At 51.8% G+C, this 20,787-nt stretch overlaps 1 protein-coding gene across 1 annotated transcript in view; it reads right to left on the reverse strand.

Moving 5' to 3' along the window:
* The window catches only part of itga10 (integrin, alpha 10), a 53,369-nt gene that overhangs the window by 1,249 nt on the left and 31,333 nt on the right, over positions 1 to 20,787 (reverse strand). Inside the window, exons 8-27 of the mRNA XM_056286550.1 lie at positions 16,495 to 16,645; positions 12,072 to 12,237; positions 10,265 to 10,338; positions 10,011 to 10,155; positions 9,323 to 9,471; positions 6,820 to 6,963; positions 6,093 to 6,299; positions 5,826 to 5,956; positions 5,079 to 5,245; positions 4,310 to 4,452; positions 3,456 to 3,566; positions 3,240 to 3,325; positions 2,984 to 3,125; positions 2,304 to 2,396; positions 2,115 to 2,191; positions 969 to 1,058; positions 767 to 851; positions 506 to 619; positions 318 to 425; positions 107 to 220 (exon numbers count right to left, since the gene is read on the reverse strand). Coding sequence (XP_056142525.1) covers positions 107 to 220; positions 318 to 425; positions 506 to 619; positions 767 to 851; positions 969 to 1,058; positions 2,115 to 2,191; positions 2,304 to 2,396; positions 2,984 to 3,125; positions 3,240 to 3,325; positions 3,456 to 3,566; positions 4,310 to 4,452; positions 5,079 to 5,245; positions 5,826 to 5,956; positions 6,093 to 6,299; positions 6,820 to 6,963; positions 9,323 to 9,471; positions 10,011 to 10,155; positions 10,265 to 10,338; positions 12,072 to 12,237; positions 16,495 to 16,645 — 2,497 coding nt within the window. The remainder of the gene's footprint in view (positions 1 to 106; positions 221 to 317; positions 426 to 505; positions 620 to 766; positions 852 to 968; positions 1,059 to 2,114; positions 2,192 to 2,303; positions 2,397 to 2,983; positions 3,126 to 3,239; positions 3,326 to 3,455; positions 3,567 to 4,309; positions 4,453 to 5,078; positions 5,246 to 5,825; positions 5,957 to 6,092; positions 6,300 to 6,819; positions 6,964 to 9,322; positions 9,472 to 10,010; positions 10,156 to 10,264; positions 10,339 to 12,071; positions 12,238 to 16,494; positions 16,646 to 20,787) is intronic.

A 20,787-nucleotide genomic window follows, 5' to 3' on the forward strand; every position in this document is an offset into this window, starting at 1 on the left:
GTTGATTGGACAGTTGTGTAAATGCCGGTACCTGGGTCAGAGGTCCGACTGTCGTGTTTCAGCATTCAGACAGAAATGAACTTTTCTTCGATGGTGCGTGGCTCACTTTTCGGAAGAATTCATCGTGGACTCTGCGGCTGACACGAATGATCGCCGCTTGTCCCTTCAGAAGCTGCTGGACTTCACACACCACCTCTATGCACCACGACCTGCTACAGTTCTACTTGTACACAAACAGAAAAAAATAAACACATTGGAGATGGTCGCACAGTCATCGACGCTGTGTGTTCTTAGTTGCTGTAGTGTGCTACACTGACCAGTACGTCATTCTGGACCATGTCTTCAGGGTGGAGGGGCCGGACGTCTCTCTGCCGGCCCTTCAGCTGGGCCAGGTTACTGAGCACACTGCAGTTCACCCCTGTGGCCTGTAGGACATTATAAGTATGTAATACATCATCTAGAAGACACACATACACACACACACAAAGGGAAAAGAAGTACTCACGTTGTATGAGAAGACATCAGTGACGTTCATGAAGACTCGGTCTCCGGCAGCCACAGACGGTAGATGCAGCCTCACCTCCAGATTACTCACCGCGTAACAGCCCAGATTTTGTAGCTATGCACACAAACACAGACAAATAACACCTTTCATTGGCTTCACCACGTTCATTTTTCCTGTTTTTTTTTGTGTCTCTGGAAACCTCAAGCCAAGGGATTCAGACTTAGAAACAGTCGTCGATCAGCATTTGAGCTCGAGCCTTACCCTTAAGTGCGTGTGGAACTCGGGTCCAATTCCCTCGGACATTGTCCTGGTGGGGTGGACCTCATAGCGGTTCAGGTTAGAGTCGCTGCAACGGAAAAAAAAGGTTTCACACTTGAACGGCAGCAAATGAGCTTAAACAAAAACCCGTGCAAACGAAACTTCCCAAGATGCAACCTGGGGAAAATCACAAGCGTGCACGTACCTGCTAACAAAGAGGTCCGGTTCATACTGAACAAAACTCTGAAGCTGAACGCTGTTGTCTCCCAAGGTGGCCTCTCTCTCCACACTGTCGCTGCACACACCAGCACAGAACACAGGACGCAAGTTTGCACATAAGAGGATTTTGCCTTGGTGGGATGCTTCCATAATGTGACACAGCACAGGGTAGCATCAGGGACACTGTCTAAGAATCTACGACTGTCTGTCAATTATCTGCCATTCAGGGGTAACAAGTGAGCAAGGTAAGATAAAAATCTGCCACAAATATTTATATTTATGTGTGTAAATACCGCACGGTTCTGCAGATTGTACTGTAAAGGGTCATATTGCACTGGTGAGGGAACATGTTAACACAAATGCGTACAGAACTGAATTCTGATTAAAGATGTCACCTTCATTGTGTTTTCATTCACTATGCTACGCCTAGTTGTCCTGGAGGAGGGATCTTTGCAATGCTCTTCTGGTGTCTCCCCCCACCCCTTCCTCCCCAATTGTATCCGGCCAATTACCCCACTCTTCCGAGCCGTCCCGGTCGCTGCTCCACCCCCTCCGCCGATCCAGGGAGGGCTGCAGACTACCACATGCCTCCTCCGATACATGTGGAGTCCCCCAGCCGCTTCTTTTCACCTGACAGTGAGGAGTTTCACCAGGGGGATGTAGTGCGTGGGAGGCTCACGCTATTCCCCCCCAGTTCCCCCGAACAGGTGCCCTGACCGACCAGAGGAGGCGCCAGTGCAGCAACCAGGACACATACTCACATTCGGCTCCCCACCCGCAGACACGGCCGATTGTGTCTGTAGGGACGCCCGACCAGGCCGGAGGTAACACGGGGATTCGAACCGGCGAGCCCCGTGTTGGTAGGCAACGGAATAGACCGCTATGCTACCCGGACGTGTCTCCCATTTTTTCCCTGAAAAACATTTTCTTCAACCAAATCGAGGATCTACAGGTAGGAGGCATCATCTGCTGTGGTTTACTACACCTACTGTGCCCGGATTCCTGCGGTACTTTAAGGGATTTACGGCTACATAAAGCAGAATGACTGGACTTGACATTAAGTGAAGCATTCGAAAGCTAACATGTGAGTTAGCTGTGCGTGGTGGTGAGTGTGCTGCAGTTAACAGGCTACCTGGCCGCGCTGAGCTTCATCTGAACTCGACTGTGCAGAGACGTGCAGCTGAACTCAAACTCCAACATGAAGTTCACCTGCTCACAAAGACAGGACCCTAATTAGCTCATCATCAGGTTTAATCCTGAGGAGGTCATTCGCCGGGTGATTCCCACCAGGGACGGTGCTAGTTTCTCGGCCTGGACGTACCTTGGACTGGGAACGAAACACTGGGTAGCTGACGTTGCAGGAGTGGCTGTTGGAACTGAGTGCTGTGCATTCGATCTTAAACTGGGCGTCCTCCTACAGAGACAACAGGAAAGAGAGAGGAAGTATAGTGATCTGTTCTGTTGTTTATATAGTGACCTGTTCTGTTGTTTATAAGTGACCTGTTCTGTTGTTTATAAGTGCGTAGGTACACATTTTAGTCTGTGTGTACTGTGTATGCATGAATACAAATATTTCTTTATTTTGGTATACTATATTAATTTCCATGGGGAAATTCCTCCCTGCATTTAACCCATCCTAGCTGTGCAGCTAGGAGCAGTGGGCAGCCGCCGTGCAGCGCCCGGGGACCAACTCTAGTCCGTCTTGCCATGCCTCGGTCAGACAGGAGTATTAACCCTAACATGCATGGCTTTCTGATGGTGGGGGAAACCGGAGCGCCCGGAGAAAACCCACCGCAGACACGGGGAGAACATGCAAACTCCACACAGAGGACAACCTGGGATGACCTCCAAGGTCGGTCAACCCCGGGGTTCAAACCCAGGACCTTCTTGCTGTGAGGCGACAGCGCTCACCACTGCCGCCCAATATTTGCACAAGCTTATAAGTGTGTTGGTGTGAGAAGGTGCATGCAGCCTGGTGTGTATGATGTAATGTAAGTATACCCTAATACTCAGGCTGGAGAAGTGCAGGTTGCGTGAATAGTGCAGCGTCAGGCTGGTGTTGTAGGCGTTCTCCAGCCTATTCTGGAGCTGCACCTCAACTGCCAGACGCCTGCGGGGGCTGCGAATCACATAAGGCTTCTGTCTGTGGAGAGGACAAAGCCACGGTGAGACTTCGCAGCTGGGAAGGCGTTCAGCTGAAACGGTGGCCTTGAGGGAGGGAGGGAGGAGAGGAGATGAGGAGGAGGCTCTTGTCTACCTTGTACCAGAGATGTCCATGTGAGCGTTCAGCACCAGGTCTGTTGTACACACGTCATCCTCGCCGCAGTCCTTGAAGAACGGGATCTGCAGAGGGAGACGGGAGAGGATGTTCGGAAGAGAGAGAGGAGAGAAAAAAAATCATGGCAACGAAATGACAAAAGAAGTCAGAAATGACGATTTATCAATAATCATCTAAACAGGGCGTGCCACTCACGGATTTCTTGACAACGGTTGGCCAGCCCTCGTCCAATACGGGACCGCTCTCTGTGTCGTTGATTTTAAAACGCAGCGAGAAGCTGATTGGACGGATGTAGTCTGCCGTGTCCTATTGGAAAAGGAGATGTGTCACATGTTTATGTGTGTGCATAGTTGTGCCTCACAGCAAGAAGGTCCTGGAGTTGATCCCCGTGGTAGTCCACCCTTGGGGGTCGTCCCGGGTCATCCTCTGTGTGGAGTTTGCGTGCTTTTCCGGGTTCTGGTTTCCTCCCACAGTCCCAAGACATGTAGGTCAGGTGAATCGGCCGTACTAAATTGTTCCTAGGTGTGAATGTGTGGGCCCTGAGCTGGACTGGCGGCCTGTCCAGGGTGTCTCCCCGCCTGCCGCCCAGTGACTGCTGGGATAGGCTCCAGCATCCCCGCGACCCTGAGAGCAGGATAAGCGGTTTGGATAATGGATGGCTGTATCAATGCCGATATGTGTACCGAGTCTTGTTAGCATCCATCCATTCACTTAATCCAACGCAGGGTAGCGGCGGGGAGGGGGGGGGGGCTGGACTCTATCCCAGCAGGCATGTTGGGTGTAAGATCCTGGACAGGTTTCCAATCCATCCTAGGGCCACCATACACATCCAATCACTCCCACACCTATGGGCAATTTAAAGATTCCCATCCACCTAACATGCAGGTCTTTAGACTCCTGAGGATCCAAACATGGGGGGAACATTCAAGCCCCACACAGACGGGCCGGACTCAAAGCGAGAACGAGCCACCAGACCACCGTCAGGTGACCACCTGAGTTTTATTTCCTTAACATCTTTGAATGTGTATGCGACTGATGCCAACACTCACGTAGACATGGAAGGGCAGTTTGTAGCAGAGCGTTTCGCCTGTGTGAACTCTGACGGCCAGCTGGGTCTGCCTCTGGGAACTGTCGTCAAACAAGGCCCGCGCTGACAACTTCCTGTCATCCAACATGGCCGCCACCCACAGCTCTGAGGAGAGAGTGGGTGAGGACGTGAGGATTACACTGTCTGGTCAGATGATTCCCAACATTCCCCCCCCCTTTATTCCTCCCCAGTTGTATTTTTGGCTAATTACCCCACTCTTCTGAGCTGCCCCGGTCGCTGCTCCACCCCCACTCCCTCATCTGGGGAGGGCTGCAGACTACCACATGCCTCCTCTGATACATGTGGAGTCGCCAGCCGCTTCTTTCCACCTGACAGTGAGGAGTTTCACCAGGGGGGCGTAGAGCATGGGAGGATCACGCTATTACGCCCCAGTTCCTCCTCCACCCTGAACAGGCGCCCCGACCGCCCAGGACACATACCCACATCCGGCTTCCCACCCGCAGACATGGCCAATTGTGTCTGTAGGGACGCCGGACCAAGCCGGAGGTAACACGGGGATTCAAACCGGCGATCCCCGTGTTGGTAGGCAACGGAATAGACCGCCACGCCACCCAGACACCCCTTTCTGATGGTGCGCCGACAGTACTGTTCGAGAGCTTCCTTTTCAGAGCTCTCCCACCTGTGACTGTAAGAGGCAGAGGCAGATGAGGCAGTGCGGAGGTGATCAGAGGGTAATGCTGCAGAACGGGTGTAACAGTAAAGTGTAATACCAAAGCTGTTGCTTTGTGGTCCTGGGGAGCGGGAGACAGCCAGGAAGCAGGCGGTGGCGTTGAGACAGGCGGAGTCCCTGCCTCCCCTCTGGCAGGTCTTCTGAATGACGTTTATGGAGTGCGGCTGGAAGGACAGACTCACGTTGATCTGGACTATGCTGCGGGAGCTGGGGGTAAATATCACAAGTTAGATTCTGTTTTTTGCACACAAGACATTTTGCATGAATACAAAGACACAAGCTGAGGGGCTGACTTAACAACTTAACACAAGTCTGGATACGGAAACAAATAACTGGTAGTTTGACACCAGCAATTAACAAGAGTAATGCATGTGACTGCTTTCCTCCATTTCCTCCTCCTCCTCTTCTCAAATCTCCCCTTTAAAACTGTACCTGTACAATCTGTGCTATCAATAAGGGGGGTGTAGCACATGGGAGGATCACGCTGTGCCCCCCAGTTCCCCCTCCCGCCTGACCAGGTGCCCCGACCGACCAGAGGAGGCTCTAGTGCAGCGACCAGGACACATACCCACATCCGGCTTCCCACTTGCAAACACGGCCAATTTTGTCTGTAGGGACACCTGACCAACCCGGAGGTGACGCAGGGATTCGAACCGGCGATCCCCGTGTTGGTAGGCAACGGAATAGACCGCTATGCTACCCGGACGCCCAGGTTTGGTCCCCATTAGGACAGAAAAACCTGGCACACACACACACACACACACTTCTCCCTGGCTCCGATACCCACCTGAGCATGACGGCGCTGCCCTGTGCTCCCACTGCCAGGTCAAGCAGCTCATCTCCGTCCAAGTCCAGCCGGGCACTCACACTGCGGCCGAAATACTGCAGGGAGGGTGATATTGATGATGCCGGGATACGCTGCAAAGACAGACAGATGGAAAGAGACAGACAGACAGACAGATATAGGAACAGAACAAAATAAGACTGGTTAGAATGAATTCATGAACTGTCTCACTGGTCCCATAACTGACAGGCCTGTGGGCCCGATATGTACCTGTTTATAATTGTGATTGATGTAAATGGTGTCTCCGTGATAGATGTAAATGGCCCCCCGGTGGTCATCCTCCAGAGGGGCTCCCACCAGCAGGTCGGTGTAGCTGTCATGGTTGAGATCTGGAGCAGCCGCCATTGCGTAGCCAAATCTGGCATCCTGGGACTTGTCCTCTGCTTTCAAAGTGCCGTTAGACACAAACACTTCTTCCTACGAGCGCCGAGAAGAGAGAAGGAGGAGAAGAAGAGAGAGAGAGAGAGAGAGAGAGAGAGAGAGAGAGAGAGAATGGGAAGGGAAGAGCAGAGGTGTGTGTGTGAGGCCGGACACAGAACCACTACTTTAAACCATTCAAGTGCTTTTTCCCCTCCGACTAACCGCTTTACAGGGAGTTCTATAGTCACACCACTAGAGGGCAGGAATGCAGTTCCTATCTGTATCTCCATCCCCCCCATAATTGGAGAAGTAGAGGCCCAGCGCCTAATTAGCTGCAACGCAATATGTATGCAGGTGAGACAAATGAAAGACTCTACACAACACTGGACACAAGCAACGGGTTTTAAAAATCTCAGACGCGTACTACAGACTGAAGACTGTCACAGGTGTGATCCCCCCTAACGGAACGAGTCGGTGAAGCCAGGGGAGGAAATGGTTGTGGGAAACCAAATAAAACTACAATTAATGCGAAAATACTTTACATGACTCACACGTAGATGTAATCTAGGTGTCTTACCCCGCTAAGTGTGTAAATGTAGACCCTGCCAGCCTCCTTGTTGCCAGAGCCCAGGTACATGGGCGCCGCCACCAGCAGGACGTCAGTGATGCCATCCTGGTCGATGTCCAGTCCACACACCTCACTGCCGTAGTACGAGCCGATCTACAAACGGGAAGACAGCAGCTATGTTTCCGTCCACATGATAAACAGAGTTTAAGAAGTATCAGTACCCCCCCGCCCCCCCCGACATCCAGTATCTGTGGGTAAATGGACTCGGATGCGTGAACATTTGGGATTGCACACCTGGCACAGCTCAACCAGCAGGGCTGCAAAGTGGTCTGATTTATTACAGGAAATGCAGATGTCACATTTACACAGACATGTCCGGGTTTCATCCAGGACTAATGTCTTTCACCGTAACAAAGCCACACAGTTCAGCTGTCACTCAAACAGACGTGGGGGCGCCTGGGTGGCGTGGCGGTCTATTCCGTTGCCTACCAACACGGGGATCTCTGGTTCGAATCCCCGTGTTGCCTCCGGCTTGGTCGGGCGTCCCTACAGACACAACTGGCCATGTCTGCGGGTGGGAAGCCGGATGTGGGTATGTGTCTTGGTTGCTGTACTAGCGCCTCCTCTGGTCAGTCGGGGTGCCTGTTGGGGGGGGGGGACTGGGGGGAAATAGCATGATCCTCCCACGTGCTATGTCCCCCTGGTGAAACTCCTCACTGTCAGGTGAAAAGAAGCAGCTGGCGACTCCACATGTATGGGAGGAGGCATGTGGTAGTCTGCAGCCCTCCCCGGATTGGCAGAGGGGGCGGAGCAGCGACTGGAATGGCTCGAAAGAGTGGGGTCACTGGCCAGATACAACTGGGGAGAAAAAGGGGGGGGGAGTTGATAGTAAACACCTGTCATCAGTTAAAGTGACTGTGATGAAGTGGTTCCTGTAGGAGTTTCCTGACATCTTCTTGGTTGCAGCCAACTGTAAAAGCCATGGTCCACACAGAGCTCGCAGAGCATGAACGGGATCTCATTATTGAAAGGTACCGATCAGGAGGGGGGTAAAAAAATAATTTCCAAGGCATCAGCTATGCCACGGGACACGGTGAAGACCATCATAGATGAGTGGAGAAAATATGGCAGAACAGTGACTTTACCAAGAACAGGACGTCCCTCCAAAATGGATGAGAAGACGAGGAGAAATTTGGTCAGGGGAGGCTGCCAAGAGCCCTACGGCACCATTAAAGGAGCTGCAGGAATTTCTGCCAAGTACTGGTTGTTTCCTACATGTGACAACAGCCTCCTGTATTCTTCATGTCTATGGGTAGGGTGACAGACAGAAGCCTTTTCACATAAAAAAAAAAAAACATCCATGCCTGGCTCAATTTTGGAAAAAGATTTATCCAGTCTACCAAAACCACATGGAAAAGTGTGCTATGGTCTGATGAGACCAAGACTGAACTTTATGGCCATCATACCAAAAGGTATGTTTGGCACAAAAACAATGCAGCACATCACCAGAAGAACAGCGTGAAGCATGGTGGTGGTGGCAGTGTCGTGCTTTGGGGCTGCTTTTCTTCAGCCAGAACTGAGGCTTTAGTCAAGGTGGAGGGAATTGTGAATAGCTCTATTATACCAGTAGATTTTGGCACAAAACCTTCAGGTGTCTGCTAGAAAAGCTGAAGATGGGGAGGAATTTCAACTTTCAGCACGACAACGACCCAAAGCATACATCCAAACCAACAAAGGCACGGCTTCACCAAAAGAAGATCAGCGTTTGGAATGGCCCAGGGGCACGGTGGCCCAGGGGTTAGTGCTGTCGCCTCACAGCAAGAAGGTCCTGGGTTCGAACCCCGGGGTTGTCCAACCTTGGGGGGTCGTCCCGGGTCGTCCTCTGTGTGGAGTTTGCATGTTCTCTCCGTGTCTGCGTGGGTTTCCTCCCACAGTCCAAAGACATGTAGGTCAGGTGGATCGGCCGTACTACATTGTCCCTAGGTATGAATGTGTGTGTCTCAGCCCTGTGATGGCCTGGCAGCCTGTCCAGGATGTCTCCCTGCCTGCCTGCCACCCAGTGACCGCTGGGATGGGTTCCAGCATCCCCGCGACCCTGAGAGCAGGATAAGCGGTTCAGATCACGGGTGGATGGATGGGTTGCAATTTCACATTGTAGGTGGAAAAAGTTCTGACACGACTCCGCTTAGTTTTGTGTGGGTTTTTTTTTTAACATTGCAAACCTGCCATTTTAACGGGAGTGTGTAGATTCTATATCCACTGTACATGGCTTTAAAATGTGCATGAAATTAGCCTCATGATGTCTCAGTTTGAAAGAAACAGGGAGGAAGAAGTGGGCGAGGAGAAAAATGGCTTTTCAGTTCAGTGCCAGTAGGTGGCGCCCATGCTTCCAGTGTGAAAGTGCTGGTACAGGGTTTGTGCTTCTGCCCATTTCCTACCGACTGGAAAAAGCGAGTGGAATAGTACAAGCACACATTCCAGTCTGTGGTCCGTCTCGAAGGGAGGCATCTACCTGCTCCCCGTTGAGGGCCTGTGCGATGTGGACGTCACCGTTGTTGCTGAGCTCAAACAGGATGACTTTGCCTTTATGCTTGAACCTGGGGGCCCCTGCAACGTACAGCCTCCTCCAGTCACCAATCATCACGGACGACACCGTGTAACCTGCAACCACACACACACCCGCAGGAAAACACCTTGCTTTAGTGAACTGTAGACATACCACATTCAATAATGTACAGTGAGACACTAACGCCCCTTTTCCACCACATGGTACCGGCTCGACTGGACTGGACTGGACTGGACTCAGTGTCGTTTTCCATTACCGTAACAGCACCCCCCTCAGTGTAGCTGGATTTTCGGCTCTCCATTTTTTCCAGTTTCAAAATGTACTTTTAAGATAACGCCGCTTCGGTATTTAAAAGTGCCGGGTGAGATCCCGTGCGCCCATCGATGACGCAGTGACGCGTTTCTCTGACCAATCAGAGGTCTGCATTGAGTTTGGTTACCCGCTCCAGTTTTTTTGGAAGCTCGAAAAGGCGGTACCAGAAAAGTGTAACAGTTACCAAAACGCCGGTACTTTCCAGTAATGGGAAATGAAAAAAGGGCGAGCCGAGCCGGTACCATGTAGTGGAAAAGGGTCATATGTGCTTCGGTGTAGCGTGGGGTTTTGTGTTGTTCCCCCCCCCCTTGGTGTGACGTACCGAGATAAGCGGCATGGTTTTTGAGCTCCAGGGGGAACTCCGCCTCAAAGGCCTCCCTGGGGGGCATGATGCGCCCATTGGTCCCTTCTTTCAACACGCCTCCATCCCAGTCGTAGGCGCCCACCATCCCGAACAGTATCCCGTCCTGAGACAGAAGAACCAAGGAAGAGCCGGCATGAGGCACAAGCTGTGGGTGAATGGTGACAATAGATGCGTTTTACATGCACGTGGCGCGCCTCCAGGGCCGGACTCACATCCAGGGTGTGGGTGGAGAAGCCGATCTGTGACATCTCCATGTGGAAAGAGCTCTCATTGTAGCCCAGCGTACCTATGAGGGGACACAGAGGGACTTTATCTTGGACTGCACCACCATAAAGGCGATAGGGAAATGTCCTAAAGTCAAGTCAAGTTTATTTGTATTGCCCATTATCACCAATTACAAATTTGCCTCAAGGGGCTTTACAGCAACACAACATCCTGTCCCTAGACCCTCGCACTTCCAAATGGTTTGTAAATGCTTTCAAAATTTTACCGCAAATGAACAACCCTAACAAATTCACGAGAGCTGTCATGTACAGCCATGCAAAAGTCATGGAAAATTTCCTGGAAAAGTCCTGGAAATCCTTTCTAAGGAACCATTTTCCAAGACTTTTCCAGGACAAATCATATTATTGCCCCCCCCCCCCATTTTTTTCTCCCCAATTGTATCCGGCCAATTACCCCACTCTTCCAAGCCGTCCCGGTCTCTGCTCCGCCCCCTCTGCTGATCCGGGGAGGGCTGCAGACTACCACATGCCTCCTCCCATACGTGTGGAGTCACCAGCCGCTTCTTTTCACCTGACAGTGAGGCGTTTCACCAGGGGGACGTAGCACGTGGGAGGATCACGCTATTCCCCCCCCCCCCAGTTCCCCCTCCCCCCCGAACAGGTGCCCCCGACCGACCAGAGCAGCTCCACACCAGAGGACGACCTGGGATGACCCCCTAGGTCGGACAACTCTGGGGTTCAAACCCAGGACCTTGTTGCTGTGAGGGGACCATGCTAACCACTGTGCCACAGCTCAGCTATAACTTGGGTTAAGAATATACCATCTCAGTACGTAATAGTATGTTTTTGATGACTGGGAAAACCACTCTAAATTTCCAGGTTTTCCAGGAAGTGAGGGAACACTGGTTCTGTGAGAATAAAGAGTATGCCGCTGTGCCAGCATGTCCTACAGAGACCATGTGACCGGGGCCAGTGAAAGACAGTGTGATCAACACTATCTAGATTAATTAGTTGACAATGGTCTGACCTTTTAATGACACACTTATTGCTTTGTTATTCTGAGTATTTCTGCCATGTCCACGCTGGCCTCCGGCCATCCGCGTTGTGCTGAGGACAAGAACCGCTGTACTTCATGCCGACAGGGCACCTTTGAATCTGAACTTGACAGAAATACACAAGTCTTCCCCTCTCGGCAGGAGGGAGAAACCCTGCCCACTCGCCCTCCATCCTCCCATTCATGTTTGTACATCTCCTCCCTTCCTTCCTCTCCTTCTCCTCGTACTCTTGTCTGGACAATACTGGTAAAACCCATGCTCTCCCCCCAAAAAACCCCTGGTGGCAGACATCTCCTCCCTTCCTCCCTTATTTCCTCACAACTAAAAGGATGGCATCGTTCTTAAACTAGCCTTCCTCCCCGTTTCCTTAAGCACCGTGGCGGCTGTATCCTTTCTCTCTCTCTCTCTCGCTTTTCCTCCGTCTCCTTCTCGGATGAAAGACGGTACTTTCCCTTTCCTTGACTTTGTTTTCCCTGACAGAAGTGAGACCTTTATTTCATTTCATAAAAGCCTAGCCTTATACTTTCTCCCTTTTTTACCCCCTTCAAGTCCCCGCTTCCTCCGCGGTTACTCCTCCATGTCTCATTCTCGTTCCCCCCTCCCTATCTCACATCCCCCTTGTCATCATCTTCTCCCGCGAGGCTCCTCTTCATCATTCTCTTGCCTCTCATCCTCCTACTCTAACCGCCTTCGTCCCTTATCGAACCACCCCGTCCATCCTCCCCCACGCCATCCCGCACCTTCCAGGGTGAAGATGCGGTCTCCCAGGGCGTCCACGATGTCGTTGAGCGCAGCCTCGTCGGTCACGTTGAAGAAGTATTTGTCGTCCGGGTCGCTGGCGATGTACTTGATCTCGCTTATGAAGGTTTCCGGGTCCTGTTGCCTGCGGATGTAATGACCCAGTACCTGGAACACAGCGTGGGAAGGTGGGATATGAGAGAGAGAGGGAGAGAGAGAGAGGGAGGATAAATGAGTATGCAGATAAGACAACAAAAAAAGAAGTTGGAAGCAGAGAAGGAGGATGAAAAGAGAGCGCGAGACGGATAGCATAAACAGATAGTTTGGCATCTGTCAGGCCGCAGACTCTCTCCAGAGGGACACTGAAGAGAGGAAGAGAGACAGCGTAGGGCTGTTAAACAGAAGAAATAAAAACTACTGGCCAGCATCACACCCATGTAGTAGAGAAAACAGATCCGTAAGACAGCAGCGACAATAACACGCAGCTTCAGAAGGGCTGGAACCAAACGGCAGCTTTGTTGAGCGCAGTTAACCCCCCAAGTTACGTGACCCTGCAGTAACAAGTTAAACAGGCAGCATGTCGACGGGGAAACACGGGGGCAGAAAACCCCCGTGGGGTTTCAAACGAGGGGCGCAGGCCTAGCCGAGCGCGCGCGATGCGGCCGAAGCAGAGGATATGCTATGGCGGCAGCCGGCGAAGGCTTAACGCCTCAACTACAAATGAGAAAATTCCATAAGAGAAACCCAAACCCCAGAGTCTCCCGCCATGTGAGCCCGGCTGCCAAGCTAACTAAGGAAATCCTCTGTTTTTAAAGGGCAGGGGATGGAGGGAGGGAAAAGGGGGGGGGTGGTGGAGGAATGGAGGGATGAAGGGATGGGGGTCAAACATTGTACTGTGAAGGGAGCCCGCATATAAATGTGTACATGAAGATCCTATGCAAGCTGGATGACGCCACAGAGGAAGAGGGATCGATACGAAGAGACGGAAAAGAGAGAACGGATCGGTCTTGTTAAGCAAAATATCCTGTAAATATCCTGTAAATATACTGTAAATATCCTGTAAATATCCTGTAAATCTACTGTAAATATCCTGTAAATATACTGTAAATATCCTGTAAATATACTGTAAATATCCTGTAAATCTACTGTAAATATTCTGTAAATCTACTGTAACTATACTGTAAATATTCACATTCCGGGGTTCGGAGGAGCCGTGAGCATAATTCTCCAACGCCCCAGAAAATAAACACCCTGTCCACGACAGTCATGTGTCTGACCTGAGCTGATGTGCACAGCATCACCTGTGGCGGCAGATCTTACAAGTTTACTTCTCTGCCCTCCCTTGTGAGTCACTTTTGCGTAGACACGCACGGACACACACAAACCCACCGCGCGCACATGGATGCACAAAATGCATGTGCAGCATGCACACAAACTCACATGTATGTGCAGCACACATGGACGCACACAAACTCACATGTATGTGCAGCATGCACGCGGTGCACACAAACTCACATGCATGTGCGGCACACATGGACGCACACAAACTCACATGCACGTGCAGCACAGACACGGACACACACAAACTCACATGCACGTGCAGCACAGACATGGACACACACAAACCCACATGCATGTACCGCGCGCACATGGATGCACAAAATGCATGTGCAGCATGCACACAAACTCACATGTATGTGCAGCATGCATGCGGTGCACACAAACTCATGTGCACGTGCAGCACAGACACGAACGCACACAAACTCACATGCATGTGCAGCACACATGAACACACACAAACTCACATGCATGTGCAGCACACATGGACACACACAAACTCACATGCATGTGCAGCACACATGGACACACACAAACCCACATGCATGTGCAGCACACACGCATAAAGTACACACACACTGAAAGCAGGCCTACTTCAAAACATGTCCGCCATTATGACTGCGGTTACCTGTCATACCCTCTTTTCTAGGGCAAACACACCACCACAAAGTCCAAACTCATTGTCTTCTTCTTTCCATTTTTGTTTGTCACTTTCTTCTGCTGGAACCCAAGGTCTCTCTCTCTCTCTCTCTCTCTCTCTCTCTCTCTCTCTCTCTCTCTCTCTCTCTCGCTCTGGATTTAGACCTTACTTTCAGTTTTTATCTGTTTCTGAGGCACTTCCCAACATATTTTCCTCTCTGGTGAGACGTATGGAAGCTGAGAAGGACGTGGCCTCAGGGAGACACACATAAGGGGGCAGCTATAGCAAGACTTCCTCCTTGTGGTTCCAGAGGCAAGGCTCCGAACCACAGGACAACTTGCCCATTTGGAAACGTGTATATTTTATTGAATTCGAATGGCAATATGATTCTGGTGATGAATTGATCTGGTTATGTGTACTGACTGCACCCGCAGCGTGCTGCACTACATCTTCCAAGACGCAGAAGAAAAATCCCACATACAGAGCACGGCAGCAGCCAAGTATGCATCACAGCAACAGCGGAGGCATTAAAATGAGCCGGGAGAACTGGTGGATCTCCTACTAAACAGTCTGCTGCTGCTGCTGCTGGGCCACACTGTGATCACTGAGTGGTGAACAGTTCGCTCTGCCCACTCATCACAACCTCTGGACTCAGTCTTTCAATCAAACCTACATCATATGGACCAAAAGTGAGAGCCAGTGGGGCGTCCCGGTAGCGTAGTGGTCTATTCCGTTGCCTACCAACACGGGGCTCGCTGGTTCGAATCCCCGTGTTACCTCCGGCCGTGTCTCCGGGTGGGAAGCCGGATGTGGGTATGTGTCCTGGTCACTGCACTAGCGCCTCCTCTGGTCGGTTGAGGCGCCTGTTTGGGAGGGGGGGGGACTGAGGGGAATAGCGTGATCCTCCCACGTGCTGCATCCCCCTGGTAAAACTCCTCACTGTCAGGTGAAAAGAAGCGGCTGGCGACTCCACATGTATTGGAGGAGGCATGTGGTAGTCTGTAGCACCTCCCCGGATCAGCAGAGGGGGTGGAGCAGCAACTGGAATGGCTCAGAAGAGAGGGGTAAGGGGTGTCCGGGTAGCGTGGTGGTCTATTCCGTTGCCTATCAACACGGGGATCGCCGGTTCGAATCCCTGTGTTACCTCCAGCTTGGTTGGGTGTCCCTACAGACACAATTGGCCATGCCTGCGGGTGGGAAGCTGGATGTAGGTAAGTGTCCAGGTCGCTGCACTAGCGCCTCATCTGGATGGGGGGGCTACTGGGGGGAATAGCGTGACCCTCCCACACGCTACGTCCCCCTGGTGAAACTCCTCACTGTCAGGTGAAAAGAAGCGGCTGGTGACTCCACATGTATCGGAGGAGGCGTGTGGTAGTCTGCAGCACCTCCCCGGATCAGCAGAGGGGGTGGAGCAGCGACCGGGACGGCTCGGAAGAGTGGGGTAACTGGCCGGATACAATTGGGGAGAAAAAATCCACAAAAAAAAAAAAAACGCGAGAGCCACAGACACATCAGCTTGCAGACCAACACTACTTGATGTTGACACACACCAACCCCAACAGGACTCGAACACAACGGTAACCCTTCAGCCCATCAACTGCAAAGCATGTCTTTCCCCTCACAGTCGTCACATGTTATCACAGAGGTAAATCTCTGCCATCTCGGTGGGTGTTTCCCTCCCTCCACTGTGGCTGCTGTGGAGCCAGCGGCGTTGCAGGTCCTGGAGTTGCTATCGTGGGGAAGGGAGGGGCCCCAGACTAACCGACTGGAGTCTATCACCCGCCTCAGCACCGACCAGTGTGTTTGTGTCTGTGTGTGGTGGGTGTGTGAGGATTGGGGTTGGGTGGGGCTGAAAGCCAAGGCCCACCCCCCCCTTGGTTATTTTAGCAGGCCAGAGGGGTTCATTTGGTGATTAGCCGATGCTATGTTTGGAGTGCAGCAGCTTGTGTTGTGGGGATATCTGGGGATTTTTGGTCACCAAACCCCCATTCTCACATGATGTAAGGAATGCCATGGTTGCTGTACAAGCAGAAAATACTAGCTGTGTGTGTGCGTGTGTGTGTGCGGGGGGGGGGGGGTGTTGGTGTTTGTGTATTTCTTTGTCTTTTGTGAGTGTGTATATTTCTAGTGTGTGTGTGTGTGTGTGTGTGTGTGTGTGTATTAGAGTCGGTGTCTGTAGGTATTAGCATATTTGTCATTGTATATTTATGTGTGATGGTGTGTGTCAGCATGTATGTGTTTTTCTATTCCGTCTGACTTTGTGTTAGTGTATGTGTGTGTCCATCTGTGTGCGGTGTGCACGTGTCTGTGTTGGTGTGTGTCAGTGTGCCTTTCAGCATGTGTGTTCATTTATATCTTTGTGCCTCATTCTGTGTGTGTGCGCGAATGTTTGTAGGCTCGTGTACATGTGTCACTGTGTGTGTGTGTGTGTACACATGTGTACTCACAGCGATGGCGTATCTGGTGATGTTTCTCTTCTCACACTCCTCCAGAGCATCTGGCAGCTCCTCCCCGTCATGTGACTCTCCGTCCGTCACCACGATCATCACCTTCGTGGCGCCCTCCCTCGCTCCGCGCTCCGCACTGAACGCCTCTGTGCTGCAGGAAGACAGACAGACACTCCGTCAGACGGACAGAGAGACAGACAGACAGACAGACAGACAGACAGACAGACAGACAGACAGACAAGACAAGACACTCCGTCAGACGGACAGAGAGAGAGACAGACAGACAGACAGACAGACAGACAGACAGACAAGACAAGACACTCCGTCAGACGGACAGACAGACAGACAGACAGACAGACAGACAAGACAAGACACTCCGTCAGACGGACAGACAGACAGACAGACAGACAGACAGACAGACAGACAGACAGACAGACAGACAGACAGACAGACAGACAAGACAAGACACTCCGTCAGACGGACAGAGAGAGAGACAGACAGACAGACAGACAGACAGACAGACAGACAGACAGACAGACAGACAGACAGACAGACAGACAGACAGACAAGACAAGACACTCCGTCAGACGGACAGAGAGACAGACAGACAGACAGACAGACAGACAGACAGACAGACAGACAGACAAGACAAGACACTCCGTCAGACGGACAGAGAGAGAGACAGACAGACAGACAGACAGACAGACAGACAGACAGACAAGACAAGACACTCCGTCAGACGGACAGAGAGAGAGACAGACAGACAGACAGACAGACAGACAGACAGACAGACAGACAAGACAAGACACTGTCAGACGGACAGAGAGACAGACAGACAGACACTCCGTCAGACGGACAGACAGACAGACAGACAAGACAAGACAAGACCGACAAACAACAGAGAGACAGAAACACCGGCTAAGCCGAGTTCTGTCACATTAGAGAAGCCAGTATTGCCTGTTTGCGAGAACCGTTTGTGTTGCATATGAGTGGAAAGCAGCTGTGTGCAGCTTGCGTGTTCTCCCCGTGTCTGTGTGGGTTTCTCCGGGTGCTCTGGTTTCCCCCACCATCAAAAAGACATCTATGTTAGGGTTAATACTCCGGCCTGTGTCCCTAAGCAAGGCACAGACGACTAGACTCGCTAGCCCTTGGCTAACGGGTTGGACCCTTTAGTTGACTGGTTAGCGCAGTCGCGACCCGGGTTCGATTCCCGGCTGCCCCCTGAATCCGCTACATTGGTGTCAGAAGTGGGATGGTGAGACTGTGAGGCCAATGGAAGAGCATGAGCCCAGACGCGTGATAGTGTAACAACCATGGAGGACTAGACTCGCTAGCCCTTGGATAAGGGGTCGGATCCGTTAGTTGACTGGTTAGTGCAGTCGCCCCATGGTTGCCCATGGGGCGACTGCCATGGCTGCCCCCTGGTGAGACCGTGAGGCCATCGGAAGCGCGTGTGCCCAGAGGCGTGAGGGAGCTGATATGCTGAAGCGTGGGGATGCGCTTCCCAAAGGACAGGGGTAGTCTAACGACCACGGATGACTAGACTCGCTAGCCCTTGGCTAACGGGTTGGACCCTTTAGTTGACTGGTTAGCGCAGTTGCCCATGGTGCGGGTGACCCGGGTTCACCTCCTGGCTGCCCCTGAATTCGCTACATATGGAAGGAAGAGCTGGAGGTGGTCCCCGGGTGCTGCGGCTGCCCACTGCTCCTATACAGTGGGATGGGTTAAACACACAATAAAGTGGCTTTCTTCTTCTTCTTATATATATATATATATATATATATATATATATGAAGTCATATAGGAAGACACATTTCATTGTAACCTACAATGGCAAAATAAAGTGGCTCTCATTCTTTCATGAACAAAGGGAACGACTGAGAGAGAGAGAGAAAGGAGGAGGAAAAGTGAAAGGGCCACGGCGAGGGAGGATTAGAGGCAGTATATATACTCTCTGGGTTTCCTGACATCTAAAATAAACTTCCTCCATCAGATAATATACAATTTGGGGGCGCTTCTCTGAGAAAATGACTAGTTAGTGCAACACAGAGCTGTTGGATGTGTGCTCCTCCGTCAGCAGGCGGAGATACGGCGCTCCGAGTCACAGCCGGTCAACTGCACCGCCACTAGTCATGTATGATACACACACCTACACCGCCACTTAGCTCAGCAGGGGTCATTTCATGTTGTGCGCATGTGTCATAGCACACAGCCACCACATCTGTGAACTCTCGTCCGGTTTCTGTATGACACACGCAGCAAGGAAATGACAAACACACACACACAGACACAGACACAGACACACACACACACACACAAACACACACACACACAAAGATGCAGGCGCACCCTGTTTGTCTGCGGGCAACCTGTTCTCACTGTGACCTGTTTAGGCACCGAATGAAGCTGGCAGGACTCACACACACACACACACACACACACACACACACACACACACACACACACACACACATTCTCTCTCTCTCACACACACACACACAAACACACATACTTGTGCACACACGTATGCACACTCTCTCTCACACACACACACACTCTCTCTCTCACACACATCACACATACACACTTGTGTGTACATACACACTCACGCACACTCTCTCACACACATCACACATACACACTTGTGCGCACAAACACTTGCTCACACACACGCGTGCGCACACACACACACACACACACACACACACAGTGGCTTGTGGAGTGTAGGCAGTCAGTGATGGTGAACAGTCATTTTCAGGAGTGACTCCCACCCATGTCTAAATTTAATGCTGTGGCGAGCCGCGAGAAACTGAACGCTAAAAACAACCGTTTCCCCTATGCAGCCTGCTAATTACACAGAGAGCAGAGGACAGGAGGAGAGAAGAGAGGGGAGAAAGGGAAGAGGACAGGAGGAGAGAAAAGAGGAGAGGAGGAGAGAGGGAAGAGGAGAGGAGGAGAGAGGACAGCAGGAGAGAAAAGAGGGGAGAAAGGGAAGAGGACAGGAGGAGAGAGGGAAGAGGAGAGGAGGAGAGACGAGAGAGAGTAGGAGAGAGGACAGGAGGAGAGAGGACAGGAGGAGAGAAGAGAGGGGAGAAAGGGAAGAGGACAGGAGGAGAGAAAAGAGGAGAGGAGAGAGGGGAAAGGAGAGAGGACAGGAGGAGGGAGGACAGGAAGAGAGATGAGAGAGAGTAGGAGAGAGGACAGGAGGAGAGAGGACAGGAGAAGAGAAGGAAGAGGACAGGAGCGAAGAGAGGAAAAAGGACAGGAGACGAGAGGGAAAAGGACAGGAGGAGAGAAAAGAGAGAAAAGAGGAGAGGAGGAGAGAGGGAAGAGGAGAGAGGACAGGAGGAGAGAAAAGAGGAGAGAGGACAGGAGGAGAGAGGGAAGAGGAGAGAGGACAGGAGGAGAGACGAGAGAGAGTAGGAGAGAGGACAGGAGGAGAGAGGACAGGAGAAGAGAAGGAAGAGGACAGGAGCGAAGAGAGGAAAAAGGACAGGAGACGAGAGGGAAAAGGACAGGAGGAGAGAAAAGAGAGAAAAGAGGAGAGGAGGAGAGAGGGAAGAGGAGAGAGGACAGGAGGAGAGAAAAGAGGAGAGAGGACAGGAGGAGAGAGGGAAGAGGAGAGAGGACAGGAGGAGAGACGAGAGAGAGTAGGAGAGAGGACAGGAGGAGAGAGGACAGGAGAAGAGAAGGAAGAGGACAGGAGGAGCGAAGGGAGGAAAAAGGACAGGAGACGAGAGGGAAGAGGACAGGAGAAGAGAGAGGAGAGGAGAGGAGAGGAAGAGCAGCGAGACAGCAGGGAGTTAGTGTGAAGCAGTGGGTTTGGGGTCGAGACCCCCATGTGGGTCGTAGTGTGGGGGGGGGGGGGCAGGTGGGTCAGAGGGTGTCCACATTGTTCGGAAATTGAGGGAGAGAAAAAAGCTGTGCATGTATTTTCTCTTCTATTGTGATGAAATATCTGTATCCCTATGTAAATAAGAACAGAAAACACTTATTTCATCATCCATTTTTGTCCCCCCCCCCCTCTTTTTCTACCCAGCTGTACCCGGCCAATTACCCAACTCTTCCGAGCCGTCCCGGTCGCTGCTCCACCCCCTCCTCCGATACACGTGGAGTCACCAGCTGCTTCTTTTCACCTGACAGTGAGGAGTTTCGCCAGGGGGGACGTAGCACGTCCTCCTCCCCCCCTGAACAGGCGCCCCGACTGACCAGAGGAGGCGCTAGTGCAGCGACCAGGACACATACCTACCCGCAGACATGGCCAATTGCGTCCGTAGGGACGCCCGACGAGGC

The sequence above is a fragment of the Lampris incognitus genome, chromosome 9 (assembly GCF_029633865.1).
Source record: "Lampris incognitus isolate fLamInc1 chromosome 9, fLamInc1.hap2, whole genome shotgun sequence".
NCBI classification, from domain to species: domain Eukaryota; kingdom Metazoa; phylum Chordata; class Actinopteri; order Lampriformes; family Lampridae; genus Lampris; species Lampris incognitus.